Source organism: Berghia stephanieae, chromosome 10 (assembly GCF_034508935.2).
Source record: "Berghia stephanieae isolate SIO BIC M18660-M18661 chromosome 10, UCSD_Bste_1.3, whole genome shotgun sequence".
Taxonomy (NCBI): domain Eukaryota; kingdom Metazoa; phylum Mollusca; class Gastropoda; order Nudibranchia; family Aeolidiidae; genus Berghia; species Berghia stephanieae.
In genome coordinates, this window is record NC_088369.1 from 5,833,945 (window position 1) to 5,849,737 (window position 15,793).

The following is a 15,793-nucleotide window of genomic DNA, read 5'->3' on the forward strand; positions in this document are numbered from 1 at the left end:
CGGATTTGCAGAAAATTAGGGTTGTGGGTTCGTATCCTATTCGCTGCAAAGTTTTTATTCTCTATTATTGTGCGGCTATGTAATCTTTTGGTATGACCCTCACTTTCGGATCGAAAGGTCCTGGGTTCGGGCCACGCTCGACACATAGTTGAGTCCTTGGAAAAGATTCTTCACTCACATACTGTGACCGTATTCAGAAGTAAAATACTTCGCCGTTCACAGCGTTAGCTCTGTTGGAAAAATAATTATAATATTGCCTAACATGCGTCATGTCTTGTTCTACATTTTACGTGCTCCTGTTGGTCAGGGACCCTATGAAAGTGCTTTGAGCACGTTTAGTGGATATTGGCCTATATAAAAAGAGTCTTGTGGAGTCATCAAGTCATGAGAGGGATTCAAGATCCACTTTTGAAAATACGTTTTAACCCCCCCCCCCCCAAAAAAAAAAAAAAAAAAAAAAAAAAAACAAAAAAAAAAACAACAAAAAAAAACAAAAACAAGAACAAAAAAAAAAAAAAAAAAAAAAAAACAAAAAAAAAACAAAAAACAAAAACAAAAAAAAAAAATAATTAAACAACAAAAAACTTGACCTCTTAAATAGCACAAAACATACACTGAACGCGCTCAAAACGCTTTTGAAGCGACCACTGGCCAACAGCAAGACATAAAATGGAATAGACACCAAGATAACCACACGTTTTGGACAACCTTCATAATGTAAGCAATGGCAGTGATTGGGTAACATAGCGAATTACACCGTTTTAACATCGATGACGCTAATACAGAAAACTATGTGCAAAACTTAAACATATGATCGAGAAAATCGTGTGATAACTAGTCACCCATCTGGCGGTATAAAAACAATAACAATGATCAGAGAGAGGTCGATTTCATTCACGTTGTTGATTATAAACAACTAAATATGTTTGCCCGAGTACGTGTGAAGGTGTGTCACAAATTCCACATTATGATTGGTCAAACATCTACTGGTTAATTCCCAGCTCAGAGGGAGGACTTTACATTTCTACAACTGAAGAGAGGGAAAACACAAAAGAAAATACCCCCACTTATTTTTAAAATGAGATAATCAATTCAGTAACATCATAATACAAAATCTATTCATCCAAATAAAACTATAATTTTATAAATTGATTCTTCTATTACTCCCCATAAATTTTCAAACTTTAATAAATACCTTCAATTTCATTGTACCTTCATCGATAATAATACATAATTCGTAAAACAAGATAATAAAGAATTGAACAAAATTCACACAGCTCTAGCACACAATGACAAAATATAGCCGGCATATGTCTGGACGAGCAGACACTTTTTTTGTGCCAAATTAATTTAGAAAATTAACTGGAAAATTTAGAATTGTCTAAGTAAATGCCAAATTTCAGAGGCATCACATTTTCTAGTAAATGCCCGTAAAATGGATAAAAGTTTTGAATTTCTCATCCCCATTTCCATGATTAGTGCCTTAACAAGACGTTTAAAAAGTTTAATAACCATTTTAAAATTCCATTCAAAGTACCAAATCGGCGTGTGACGCTTCGTCTCTATTTATAGGGGAATCCCATTGACGAGAGATTTGTAACTTGAATCAATTGAAAATGAAGTATTTTTACTAATTAATTGTTGATTAAGAAATATCTAAGAACATTACTTTGAGGGATAGAATAAAGGTATTCTTAGACGAGTTTGAATTTATTAAATTCGTTTTATATTTTTTTTTATCGGGGAATAACTCACTCGCAAGCTCTTGAGGTATTTGGCGGAAAAAATAACTCGTTTAATTAATCTAAACCCGATGAAAGAATCCTACATTAACAACAAAAATTATATTTACATCGTTTCATAAAGTCTCGTTTCCACAAGGAATGTTTCAGAGAATTACTGTCGCGTTATACTCACATAATATAATGAATCACCTACTATTTGGTATCAAATGAAACTTCATACAACTACCTATCCAATATAAAAACCTGTAAGTTCCACACAATTCAGCAAAATTAGGCACCGACTTTGCGAGCAACTTGTTGTTGCCAAATTCATTTATCAATATTCTGTAAACGGTTGTAATGGAGACACCAAGTTCACTTAACCTCCTACAGGTTCCTATATTGAATCTTCTTCCACAACAGCTCTCATTCTCACTACAGTATCGCCACAAGTGACAACATGAGATCTCCCAGTGTGTTCCTCATCCTGCATGTCAGATCTCCCATCTTCAATTTCTCTGACCCACCTTCTAATAGTTTGAATTGAAGAAGCATTGCTCTCCAAAACTTTACAAATGTCTCCGTGTATTTTGACTGTAGACTTGTCGCGAAGAGTTAAAAATTTGATGACAACCCGGACATTATAAAATGAGATCGTTGCATCAATGTTTTGCTCTGCCATTTCCCTTTCATTATGCATGGACAAGAAGCAAATGTAAAACCCATTTGCCACGCCATAATTTTATCACATGATGACCTATATACTTGACTTGACATTTGGCAGCGAGATTTTTCAGATATCACGTAACATGGTTTCAAATGTTAGTAGTTTTAGGTTGCTTATTAGCGAAGTTATAGACGAGGGAAAAATAATTATGAAACGCACCTCGTAAATACAAAAGTTCTTTATAGGTTTCTATATAAAGCTATCTATCTATCTATCTATCTATCTATCTGTCTATCTATCTATCTATCTATCTATCTATCTATCTATCTATCTATCTATCTATCTATCTATCTATCTATCTATCTATCTATCTATTTATTTATTTATCTATCTTTCTATCTACCTATCTATATATCTATCTTTCTACTTGTCTATGTCAATCATAAGGGATTTCTGATATACCAGCTAGAAACTCTACCAATAACTGAATAGTTAACATTTTTATCAATATCACGAACGTTAAACAGTTGGTCACTATTAGGATCTATTTAAATAAGTCCATTTTCTTCTTAAATCGTTTGCACTCCCAACAAAATTGGATGGCTATTCATGCTCTCCTTTTTGCCGCTTCCACGAATTGACTTCCGCTATGACTTAATTGGATTCAATAGTCTGATGTCACGTCGCCCAGCAACGGCGGCCATCGTGTTTCTAAACAAAGAAAATCGGTACCTTTTATTCTTCATGCTGGCCCAGAACTTTTCATATGTCTTGTGATCAGAATGTGTAAAGTCAAAACGTGATCAGATTTATAATGTCTTTTCTCCTCTGGATACGCTTTTATGCTCGTCGGAGAAATATTTCATCAGGGCTTCCGCCATTGTTCTGATAGTTTAGAGCCAGTTACTAAGTTACCATGCGTCATTACGACGGAAGTGACGTTACCACTTTTGAAGCGTATTATCTATGACGCAATTATCCGACACCAAAATAGTGTAGCTGTAACATTGAAAACAGAATAGCTTTTGAAAAGGCGGCATTCGTGGCTATGAGACCAATGCTCAAAAACCTTAGATATGGCAATGCACACTACTAACATGAAAATAATGCAATGCTGTATAGAGCCAATTTTATTATATGAATGTGTAAATGTTGTTGCTCGAAACTCAAAGAAATAAATAACATTACGAAAACAGATAAAAAGGGACGTTTCGTGTGTCTCCTTTATCAACAAAACAGTTTAAACATCTTAATAACGCCATTACCACATTATCTCATTCATCTGTAGTGTTTCATTCATCTTGTTTTGTTGATAAAGGGGAAGAAACCCGAAACGTCCATTTTATCTGTTTTCGTAATGTTAGTTATTTCTTCGAGTTTCGAGCAGCAACATTTATACATTTATATAATAAGATTGGCTTACATTCAATTTCACATTGTTATTTATATGAATGTGAGACCTGGGCCATCAACACATCATCGCAAAGGAAAATAGAAGCGGTGGAGATGAGGCTCTTGAGAAGTATGCTGAAAATATCCTGGACAGAAAGAAAATCAGACGAAAAGGTATTACAGGAGGCAGAATACAAAATAACTTTTGTTGCCGGAATAAGAAGGCAAGCGAGGTTTGTTGCTTTTGTAATGAGGAGAGAGGTGATAGAGAAGCTGTGACAAATGGAATGATAGTTGGCATGACAGAAGCATGATACAGAGGATAGAATTGATGGTTAACATTAGGAACTGGACGTTTAGGAAGAGGTAATGTGGAGACCATCAGGTCAACTAACGATAGAGTGGGTTGGAAAGGTATAAAAATCACCCACGCTTGGAAACAAGCTGAACTTAGTATGAGATCATCTGACACTCTCATCCAGACACAAGCACAGGATCCTACTGGGAAGAACACATTCAATTGCTCGCAAATCACGTTCAATACAGAACATAATGGCACATACTTGAGGGATGATTTACAAGGGGAAAATTATATCCCAAAACTGACTCTATAAATTTGACTTCTTCCCATTTCAGGCAAGGACTCCGGCCAGGGCCAGAACTAAACCAAGTAATCTCATTCCAAAACAATGATAGAAAGCAAGTTTGAAAACATATATAAGGGGATAGAACACAAAGTAACAAAGAGTTTAGATAGTCACTTGGCTGGACAAGTATAGATAAAGTGAGAAGTGAACGAATAAGAAGGGTGAGTGAAGTAAACAATGTATCAATTAATATGAGAGAAAATAGATTGAATTGGTTTGGACATGTTAAGAGACGAGATAGCGGGTACGTTGGGAAGAAAGTTTTGGATATACAATTAGCGAAAAAGAGGAAAGGGGGACGCCCAAAGACTTGATGGTTGGATAGGGTAAAGGACGATATGAAAGAACTGGGCCTGGGGGAAGATGGTGCTTATGAACCGAGATGCATGGAGATGTGGCATTTATTATGGCAATCCTGCAAAATGCGGGAAATGTTGAAAGAAGAAAAAAAGAAGACAAAGTGGTATTTGTGAACACTGTGGGAGGACATGATTCCCACCCATGACTTCCTATGTAAACATAACTGAATGTTTTCAACTTTATCGTTGCATTTAAATAGTGATTAGGTGCATAGCTGATGATTACATCTGTTTTGTGAAAAAAAAAAACTTAACAATCTATTACATTATGCAAATTACCCCCAGTCCACAAATTCTCACCAAACAACAAACATTCAAAACAAAATAACCAAGGCAATGGCGTTATTCTTTACACCAAGCGGACATAACACACACTAAGGCAGACCCACAACAAGCATAATATACACTACGATAAATAAAGACCTCAAGAGCCTCGATGACACACAAATTTTTTTTTAAATTGAGCTTTATATAGCGCAATATCCACTAAATGTGCTCAAAGCGCTTTACAAGGGGTCCCTGGTCAACAGCAACATTTAACATGCAGGACGGGACATGACGCCCGTTAGGCGATATTACAATTTTTTGAACAAAGACAACGCTGTTTAACGGGCAGGTACTCATTTTACACCTGAGTACGGTGAGAGAATGTGAGTAAAGTGCCTTTTCCAAGAACTCAACTATGCGCCGAGCGCGAGGCTCGAACCAAGGACCTTCCATTTCCGAAATCGAGTGTCATACCACTAGACCACATATTATTATCTGCACAAGAATGAGATGCGAAAAAGGTTTTAAAACACCTGACATCCGCCGCTACAGATCGTCATCAGTGGAAAAAACAAACTCACTCAACAAATCAGAGAAGCTGCCAAAGCGTCCCAGTCCGACGATTATGAGGCGATCGTCAATAACTGTTAACCCTCTCCTTACCACCCATAGGAAAATCGACACATTCGTTACGATGCAATAGACAATTTTCTCATTCTGATTTCTCCTGTACATCTTAAGATCTAAAGAAATGCTTTGATTACAGCTATACATACTAAACACTGTGTTGTAGAGCTCACTTGTTACTTTTTGTTTGAGTAAGAAAAGTATTCTTGTATTGGGATGGGAATGAATTCTAAAACTAGCTGGTAAAGAGAGAGTTAAGTCAATCAATTTGTCCCATGACCACGGGGAGTCGTGGTAATGGAGAATATCATTTATAAACAATCTATCGCTTTTATCTTTGAGCCGTTTAATGAAATAGTTTGGCTGGTGTTGACTGATAAAAAAAAATTCTACCCTTGACACCGGCGTGCACTTATTTGTAGGTCTGATAACCCGTATCATTATGGGCTCATTGTTGTAATGGAATTTATCTCAAACAATGACGTAAAATAGTGTTTATTATAACAATATTAAAACTAGGCCCATAAGTGAATTTGGACGTTAGACCTGCATATTTGGGCACGTCAGTTGACACTAATATTGATGCTGGGACGTCATTAATCGTTATTCTTGACATCACACTCTATCTAAGAAAGAAATAAAGCAACAATCTCCCCCCCCCCCTCCCCACAAACACACACACACACAAACACATACAAACAAACACACACACAAACACACACACAAACACACACGCACACACAAAAGAAACTATTTAAACAACAATAAAATTTGACATAAACGGAAAGGTTTAAGGACAGCCTTTAATTGTCTTAAGTCGACGTGTACATTTATGCAGATCTGGCATCCTAACTCGCTTATGGGCCAAGTTTAACATTGTCGGACAATATTTTGCGTCATTTTTGAGATGTCCATTAGAACAATGAGCCCGTAAGGAATTGGATTATCAGAGGTGCAAATATTTGCACGTCGTCTTAAGGACTAGCAGATAATTGCATTATCTCCAATTAACTTGTTATTTAGGGTTTACCGACAGTTCTTACACATATTTGAATGCTATAAAGATATCCATATGACAATGTTTGGGCCAAAAATAACATTAATAACAGAGTTGTCTCTGTAGAAAACAAAGTTGTATTATCCCCTTAAACATGAGTCTTGTCTGATCGTTTAAATTAAGTGTAGGAATTGCCTTTGATTCCCTTTTAATCGAATCTTAGCACATTATTTAAACCTTGATCTATATAAAACTTCTACCATTATTTCGTATGAATCAATCAGAAAAGTTTTAAAAATGTCCCCGTTTCACACTCTTAGCAATAGATGTTCTATTTTTAGTATTTTTTTATAAAATATTCCTTTTTCTTCATGAATCATTCAAGATTGTTATTAAGCCTATGAAATAGTGGTATTCCACTACAGATCTCATACCGCTGTGGTCCCGTCACATAACACCACGGTTTACCCTCGGAGTCAGGGTCTCGGCAGTAATTGCTGGCAGAATCAATATCGTAGTCGTCTACCCAATACAAATGGTCATCCACATATTTATGCGATTGCAGGCTTTGAGAATCCCATCTTTGACACACAGTACCGTTAGTTGATGTTGATTGTGTCCCTTTATAAACCGATCTTTCTGTCCCAACATCATTACGGTAGCAAGTAGTTGATACGCATCCAACTTTGGGCTCCCTAGACAGATAGGTCCATATGCCATTCCCGTTACATATAATGTCATTCCATTTATACTCGTCTTTCTGACAAATTGGTTTTAGTTTAAAAACGTCGGGAGTCGTTTTGTCCACAGATACATTGAGAAGCGTTCCGGCTAGTCCAATTTGGTTACTGATGGTCTCCAAACATGCTGCATTTAGATTTGGCCACGAATCATTGTCATAATCGTAGAGAAATCCAATATTGGTCATTCGTGGATTAAATAAGGTACAGTTATAAAAAGCAGCGATTCCGTGTTTTGTTTTTGTTGTTGCTTCGAATGGACAGTTCTGAATAGACGGTACAGTTTTGGGTTGTGTGTTAAACTTACTTAAATATCCATAACTTCCATTTCCGGAAGATAAATTTTCGTCACCAATCCCTTCCTCTATAAGTTGACATTCCCACTTTCTATTGTCTTTAGTTATTATGTTATCTTGAGGCAATACATAGAAGGCTGAACACGACAAGTCGCTAGCACAAAGAATAGCACAGTGCAGTTTTGAGGAAACATCACGCTTTTTGAAGACCAAATTGCTACCACCACCAGTTGTTGATATTGCTTTGTTTGCTTTCACATTGAAGTCATAGGATTGTAAAAGTTGGTTTGTTGCCAATGACTTGCCAAAAATGATGAAGAATAGTGGATACAAAAAGTCCATTGCCAGTACTAGAATCTTATGAAATTGCATATTTCTAATAAATGAATAAAAATCTGAAAAATATTCTTCAACTAAATAAAATAAACAAAATCGAATACAATCTCTTGATGACTTTAATTGTTGTCGTTATTATGAGTAATTCTTTTATATCGACAAATCCAACAGAAAGTGATAACTTAAAAGTCAGCACCGACTAATAAACCTCGGCCACCAATAAGACCATATAAACTATACTTAAATCACACCATAGTCGTGAGAAAGAAATTGATTTTCCACCAGTATTCGAACCAAGACGATTTGATCCAAAAGACAGTGTCCTACAAGTATGTCATTGACGTGTCGGCTTCAAATCCTTTCCTTGAAATGTGTAGCCCACCTCGACAATCTGGTGTGAAACAATTAAATAAAATTGATTTTGAAGTTAAAATGTACAAAATGAAAAAAAAAAATTCAATCTTTTGAAGTTGAACCATTTAACCGTCGTACTCTGGAAAAATAAACGCGTATTTCAAAATTTTGAGGCTTTTTTTATAGCGTAATATCTACTGGACATACTCAAAACGCATTACAAGGGTCCCTGGCGAACAGCAACATTTAACATTGAGGATGGGACATGTCGCCATTGAGGCGATAATATTAGAATCTTTTCGGACATAGACAAAGATGTTAATGGTTAGGAATTCATTTTACACCTGAGTGCGGTGAGAGAATATCAGTAATGAGTATTTTCCAAGGACTCAACTATGCGATAAGCGAGGCTCGAACTCAAGACCTTCCTATCCGACACTTGACCACATAGCCACCCAGAGAGGAGACGACGCTGTGCCATAAGGTCTCCATGACTAATTTATTTGGAGAACCTGGGGAACTAAATCGTTATCATCTGTTTTCTGGCTTCAATAATGGAACATATGCCAAAATCTGACAATTCAGCTTCACATTAAAACTAGTTTAAGGTTTTCCAAGTGACGAGAAATTATTGGAAAAAAACTTGAGAGCTTTTATATCTAGCGCAATATCCACTAAACGTGCTTTAAACCGCTTTAAAAAGGGCCCCTAACCGATAGCAACACGTAACACGTAGAACGAGATATGACACCTATCGGGCGATATTACAAGTTTTTATTTTCGACAGAGACAATGATGTTTATGGCCAGGAACTTATTTTACACCTGAGAACTGAGATAATGCGAGTAAAGAGCCTTTTCCAAGAACTCAACTATTCGCCAAGCGAGGCTCGACCCCAGGACCTTCCGATTCGAAAGCGAGTGTCATAGCACAAGACCACATAGCCGCAGGTAGGAAAAAGTTGATTCTCTGTCCAGACACTATTGCGCCTAGAGGGATTATTTCTGCTCTTCTCAAGGGAGTAACGTGGCTAGGCGGTACGGTTCCGTACCCCAAACCTCTTTGTTTCGTACCCCAAAAGGACCAAGGTCGATCATCCACCGCTACGCTGTTTCCTTGACCAAGTCACCCCACCCTAGCTCAATTTCAGCTGCACTGCGGCTAACGCCTGTGTTACTACAGCCTCCCCTTAGAATATACCCTAGAGGCACATTTCGTCTATGGAATGAATACAAGGAATTTTATTTTATTTTTCATTTATCTTATATAATCTTCAGAAATTATCTCTGCTCTTCAGTCAGAGCTAGATTTTCTGTCTTTGGAATATTTTACATTATTTAAATTATAAAGGGTCCCGATAGCTCAGTCGTTAGAGCACTCGCTTAAAATCAACGGGCCGCGATCAATCTCCGGATACAGTCGATATTTTTTTCTGAACCCGCCATGTCCGCCCAGCAGCTGGGTCCGTTAAATCTGGCGGGAAGCACTTTGCGATAGACTATCGTCCTATCTAAATGGTAGCAAGCAATGAAAAATGTCCGTTTCACTTTATAGAAACCGGGATAAACTCCGGCTCCATGGGTCTAATTGCTCTGTAGGCTAAAACAACCTGAACTTTTATATAGCGCAAAATCCATGTGAAGGACCATTACCCTTAATTTATAGAAATTAATAAAAACAGAAAATGTATCCTTAATTTTCCCACAAATAATTCATTATCAGAGTGTTATTTAACTTGAGCTTTTATATAGGGCAATATCCATTAAACGTGTCAAAGGGCTTTACAATGGGTAGCTGGCCAACAGCAACACTTAACATTTAGGACGGAGACATGACGCCTGTTAGGCGAAGTTACAATTTTTCGGACAGAGACAACGCTGTTAACGGCAAGGTACTCATTTTACACCTGAGTACAGTCGAAGAATGTGAGTAAAGAGCCTTCTTCAAGGACTCACCTATGCGCCGAGCGAGGCTCGAACCCATTCCGATTCGAAAGCGAGTGTCATACCACAAGACCACATAGATAGCCGCACAATTGGAGCGTACGTCCCCCCCCCCGTCCCCCCCCCCTCCCCCCCCAGAAAATAAACGGCTTTTTGTCACTCTCTCAGATGAGACTTACATTGCAGAGTGTTTATTTTCTACACAACTAATGAAAACTCTCAGACGATGTTTCGTGCCAAAATATATTCGAACCTCAATTAATCCAATTTAAGAGAACAAAACTTTTGCTATTATTGATGCTGTACGTTTAGGTAAAATATTCACAACATGTAACGTAACATTATATATATATATATATATATATATATATATATATATATATATATATATATATATATATATAAATATATGTATATTTTGACAAAAACTAGATGTATTCTTGAACAAGTATAGTCCGATTGATTTAATTTAGTAAGAAATAATCACCAGAAAAGTTGTTTTAAAGAGAATATAAAGATCTGAGTGACATTAATTTCATTCCTTCTTTATCAGTCTTCCCACCTAAGAAGACTACACGAGAACACGAGGAATGATAGGAAATTATAGATGGGCTGTATTTATAACGCGTCACAAAATGTTATTAAAAATACTATCGCCAAGACGAATAGATCCTGTAATCCTTTTGGTCACTTTTAAAACACCTTAAAAGGTTCGTAATCTGGTACAGGTGAGTAGCAAAAATCAGAGGGAGAAAAGGATATTTGGATTAAAACTTCCACGTGGCAATGTTGGATAAAAGGCTTGTCGGGTATCATCAACATTTAAATTGTTTAAAAATTGTGTAGAGAATAAACAAAGAATGAAATAACAAAGAAAAAAGGATGTCGGGAGGAGGAGGAGGAGGAAGGGGAGGAGGTGGAGGAGTAGGAGGAGGAGTATGTGGGGGAGGAGGAGGAGTATGAGGAGGAGGAGGAGGAGGAAGATGACGAGAAGAAGAAGAAGAAGAAGAAGGAGAAGAAGAAGAAGAAGAAGAAGAAGAAGAAGAAGAAGAAGAAGAAGAAGAAGAAGAAGAAGAAGAAGAAGAAGAAGAAGAAGAAGAAGAAGAAGAAGAAGAAGAGGAACAACAACAACAACAACAACAACAACAAAAATAACAACAATAAGACAACAAGATTACCAGAGAGCTGATTTCCTGGTCACAAGCCATGATATCATATTGCTATAATATTATGACAATAATAGAAATTATACGGTGACTTGTGGCTAATAGATTCCTTGTGTATAGGATTCAATAGTCTGATGTCATGTCCGCCCAGCAACCAGCAGCTTGGTTCTAAACAAAGAAAAAGGATTCATTTTATATCTCACGCTAGCCAGAACTTTTTCATATGTAATCTGATCATAATGTATAAAAGTCAAAACATGATCAGATTTATGTTTCTCTCCTCTGGATAATACACATTTATGCTCGACAGAGAAGTATTTTTGTAAGGGCGGTGATGGAGATAATGGCGTCCTTCATTGTTCCGATAGTTTAAACCAGTTGCTATGCGTCATTACGAGGGAAGTGACGTCACGACTGTTAAACCCTATTAAGATTCAGGACTTTAGATAGTATGCGCATGACTGAGAAGCTCAAATCATTGCCATCCGGAAGTATAAAGGACCAACACACAAAACTCTGTGTAACCATGAACTTTTATAGTCTGGACAATACAGTTAAGTGTGAATTACTCATAAACGTGGATGAAAAAAACAAACAATAGCAATGACCAGAGTGACGTCAATTCCATTCTATTTATTAACGTTGAAGGTTACACAGAGTTTTGTGTGTTGATCCGTTAAATGTTGTGAGTTTCTGAATCAAGCTCACAGCATCTATTGTTTGAAATATTGATTCCCAATTAATAATTAATATTAATTAATTAATAATTATAAACAATTAATATTTCACCCGTCATCTCGTCTCTTATGAAGTTTGGGTTAGTATCAAGCCATGGGTTTATGAAGGCCACGGTTTGAGGTTGTGTCCCGTGATTGAATTGGTAAATAGACTATTTAATGGGAAGTAGATATCGTGACGTCACACCTTCTTCTCTTACGGTTCAAAACTCATTGGAAGTGTACATTTAGCTCCTAGGAGGACTAATAAAGATTACACGACAATCATGAGAATCTGCCTTTTCATTTTACGACTAAAATTGTTATGCCACCTTATGACTCAATTCATAAAATATTCTTTATTCATCCTCCTGAAGTGCTGGTTATATAACACTTCCAATGAATTTGGAATCGGAAGAGTAGACGGTTTCAAGTTGCGACTTTTATGCCCTAATCTGGGTTCTTTAAAATAATAATTCAACAAGATACCCAGCTTCTGATCGTTGGGATGCATGAGAGAAATCCCTTTAAATACACACCAGGCAACTCGAAGTAAATTGGCATTAGAAAACACTCAGTGAGTGATTCATCAATAAAATAGATCGGGTCTACAATCATATCAATCCGCCACCCGCCGTTTATAAATAGAAGTGTAATGTGGAAAACTTCAAAAATTATTCCTGTTCCAAAAAAAAAAAAAGGAGAAAAATTTGAATCAATGAACGATCTCAGTCAGACCGGTTGCACTGACTTCAATAGTCATAAAATCTTTAGAAAAACCTGTTCTTATAAAAATTAATTACCAATTTATGCCATTGAGAGATAGTCATCAATTTGCTTACAAACCAGGACGTGGCGTCGAGGGTGTTATTCTGCAGGTTACAAACATCTACAGGCATCTAGATCACGCTAAAAGCTATTGCGGATTGCTTTTTGCAGAATTTTCTTCAGCGTTCAATACAATGCAACCTCAGTTGGTTGTTGAAATATTGACTAGTCTGAATTTAAACAAGTATATAAATGCTTGGGGGCTCGATTTTTTTACGGAGAGAGCACAATATGTTCAATTAGGACAAAACGTGTTTTCCTGTATAACTACAAATTGGTTGTGTATTGTCCTTTGTTTTATTCACGATAATATACACGAATGGCTATAGAAGTCAAAACCTGACTGTACCTTTAATAAAGTTTGCAGATGACAAAGCTCTTCAAATCCTTACAACAAATGGCAACGAAGTGGCTTATAGAGAAGAATTGATAGATTTGCGTCTTGGCGTGATGCCCACCACCTAGAGCTTACATAAGCAAGACAAAGTGATTGACTTTAGGAGAGTGAAGGAACCGATAAAACCTTTAAAATCAAAGGTCAATTCGTCCAGCTAGCTCCTTACCATAAATACCTTGATATAACGATTGACGACAGGCTCAAGTGGGATGAACACTTGAACATAATTAAACATAAGATGTGCAGACGAACTTATTTTTTAATCAAAACTTTCTCAGTTTAGAATAGATAAAACTCTCTGCACATTATCTTTTAAATCAGTCATCGAAGTGTTTTGTCATTTTGTATAACATCTTGGAACGGAGACAATTGCTTTGCAGTAAAAAAACTTAACTTAAAAAATCCATTAAATGCTATATACATGATGTTCACGATGTAGATCTTTTATACGAGAAATTTTGTATTAGTAAAATAACTTAAATATTAAATACCCAGAATCACCACTAAGACCATCAGTTATTACACCAGGAAGGAATGGTCGCACTTTCTCTATTTCTACAAAAACAGAGAGACACAGAAAATCTTTTCTGACGTCCAGTATTTGGCCTTATAACAACACGCAATAATCATTTTATATGATTATTTTCCTTTTTTACTTCAAAATAATGTAGATATCATTAATTAATTAATTTATTTGTATTGCAATCTTTTCAATTTTCAATTTATTGCGACAATTTTAACGATTTTACAGTGTTGAAATTATTCATGTATAAAGCGCGGCTCTGGCTGAATGATATCGCTCTTATTTATATATACATCATTAAATTTCCATTATCCATTTATCTTACAGTTTGAATTATAACACTTCTGTACAAAAAAAATTCCTTTTTGGGATTCAAAAAGTATTATTATTATTATTATTATTATTATATATATTATTATTATTATTATTATTATTATTATTATTATTATTATTATTATTATTATTATTATTATTATTATTATTATTATTATTTTTGTTGTGCATGTATATATATATATGTAGACGTATATATATAAATTATATATAATATATATGTGTGTATATATATATATATACATATATATATGTATATATATATATATATATGTATATATATATATATATATATATATATATATATATATATATATATATATATATATATATATATACATATATGCCTATAGCTAATAGTAATTCACACCCGGAAAATAATGTAGAGGTGACATTCAAATTGAAGACACTCACTCCCCCCCCCACCCTCACCCCTTCCGTAAACCCCCCCCCCCCCACCCATCCCTCCAAAAAAATATTGATTAATTATTTAAAAAAAAAAAGAAAAAAAGAAAACATAAACAAAAGTCAGAACATTTAAAATCAGGTTTATTAAGCTGGATAACACAAATCAAACATTTCACAACCCTTGTCAGGAATTGAATGATGTTTCACGGTGTCCAGCTCCATTTTGCATCTGAAAATTATAAGAAGATAAAAAGGAAGTTATAATACTTAGCAGTAGTCGAGTTGATTAGAATAAAAAATAAGAACTTCTATCAACTAAAATTAGTTTTGACCAGTTAAATGCCGTACTCTGGGAAATACACGCATTAAAAAATTGGCCAGAAACTTGTCTTTCAAATATCGACCAATTGAAATGACCCTCGTCTCAACAAATAACTCTCAAGACACATTCCCGCAGGCGGACCAGTTAATTTAATATGCACTATTTTGATTCCTTGTACATAGTTCAACTTGTCAAACAAAAAAAATTGTAAAAACTTTTAGAATTTAAATTGATAACAAATAAACAAGAACAATTAAAATAAAACAAAGTTACCAAATCATGTTTGAATTCCAACAACCTAGTGTCTGAATTGGAATAAGACGGTGTCCGAATTAAAACAACAATCATATTTGCTCATTTCCAAAGGGCGCCAAATTGTGGCAAATCCTAAGGCCAAATGTCAAATTAAGTCTTGCTAAGATTAACGCAGAGGAAATCCCGCGACTTCGATAGGATGCCTTATATTTAGCCCAAACGAATTTACTACGTCTTCCGTGTCATAACCAATATTTATCGCCTTGACATCGTCAGGACACCACCTTCTTATTAATAAGGAAATGTAGTAAAAGAGTCTTAGTTAACGATATTAATAACCATTTGAATCAACGACACATTAGAATTACCCATAATTTAAGAAAGGTTTGCAATTTACTCATATATCAATCTGAGAAAAATAGTGTTATAATTTTTAGATTTGCCAGTTATTCTGTGCTCGATGATAAAAAATTAACATTTTATGTACGGGACAATG

General features: G+C 35.6%; 2 protein-coding genes across 2 annotated transcripts in view; both read right to left on the reverse strand.

Annotated features, from left to right (window-relative positions):
- LOC144956133 (thrombospondin-2-like) overlaps window positions 1-15,793 on the reverse strand; it is a 383,991-nt gene that overhangs the window by 198,993 nt on the left and 169,205 nt on the right. The gene's annotated exons all lie outside the window — the stretch shown is intronic.
- Window positions 6,392-8,072, reverse strand: LOC144956132 (plasminogen-like). Its single transcript, XM_078886505.1, has one exon. The coding sequence runs from the start codon at window positions 8,056-8,058 to the stop codon at window positions 7,057-7,059; it is 1,002 nt and encodes a 333-aa protein (XP_078742631.1). The 5' UTR covers window positions 8,059-8,072; the 3' UTR covers window positions 6,392-7,056.

Bases quoted from the DNA above. Each gene is read 5' to 3' on its own strand.
- LOC144956132 (XM_078886505.1), bottom strand. From the start codon at position 8,058: ATGGACTTTTTGTATCCACTATTCTTCATCATTTTTGGCAAGTCATTG.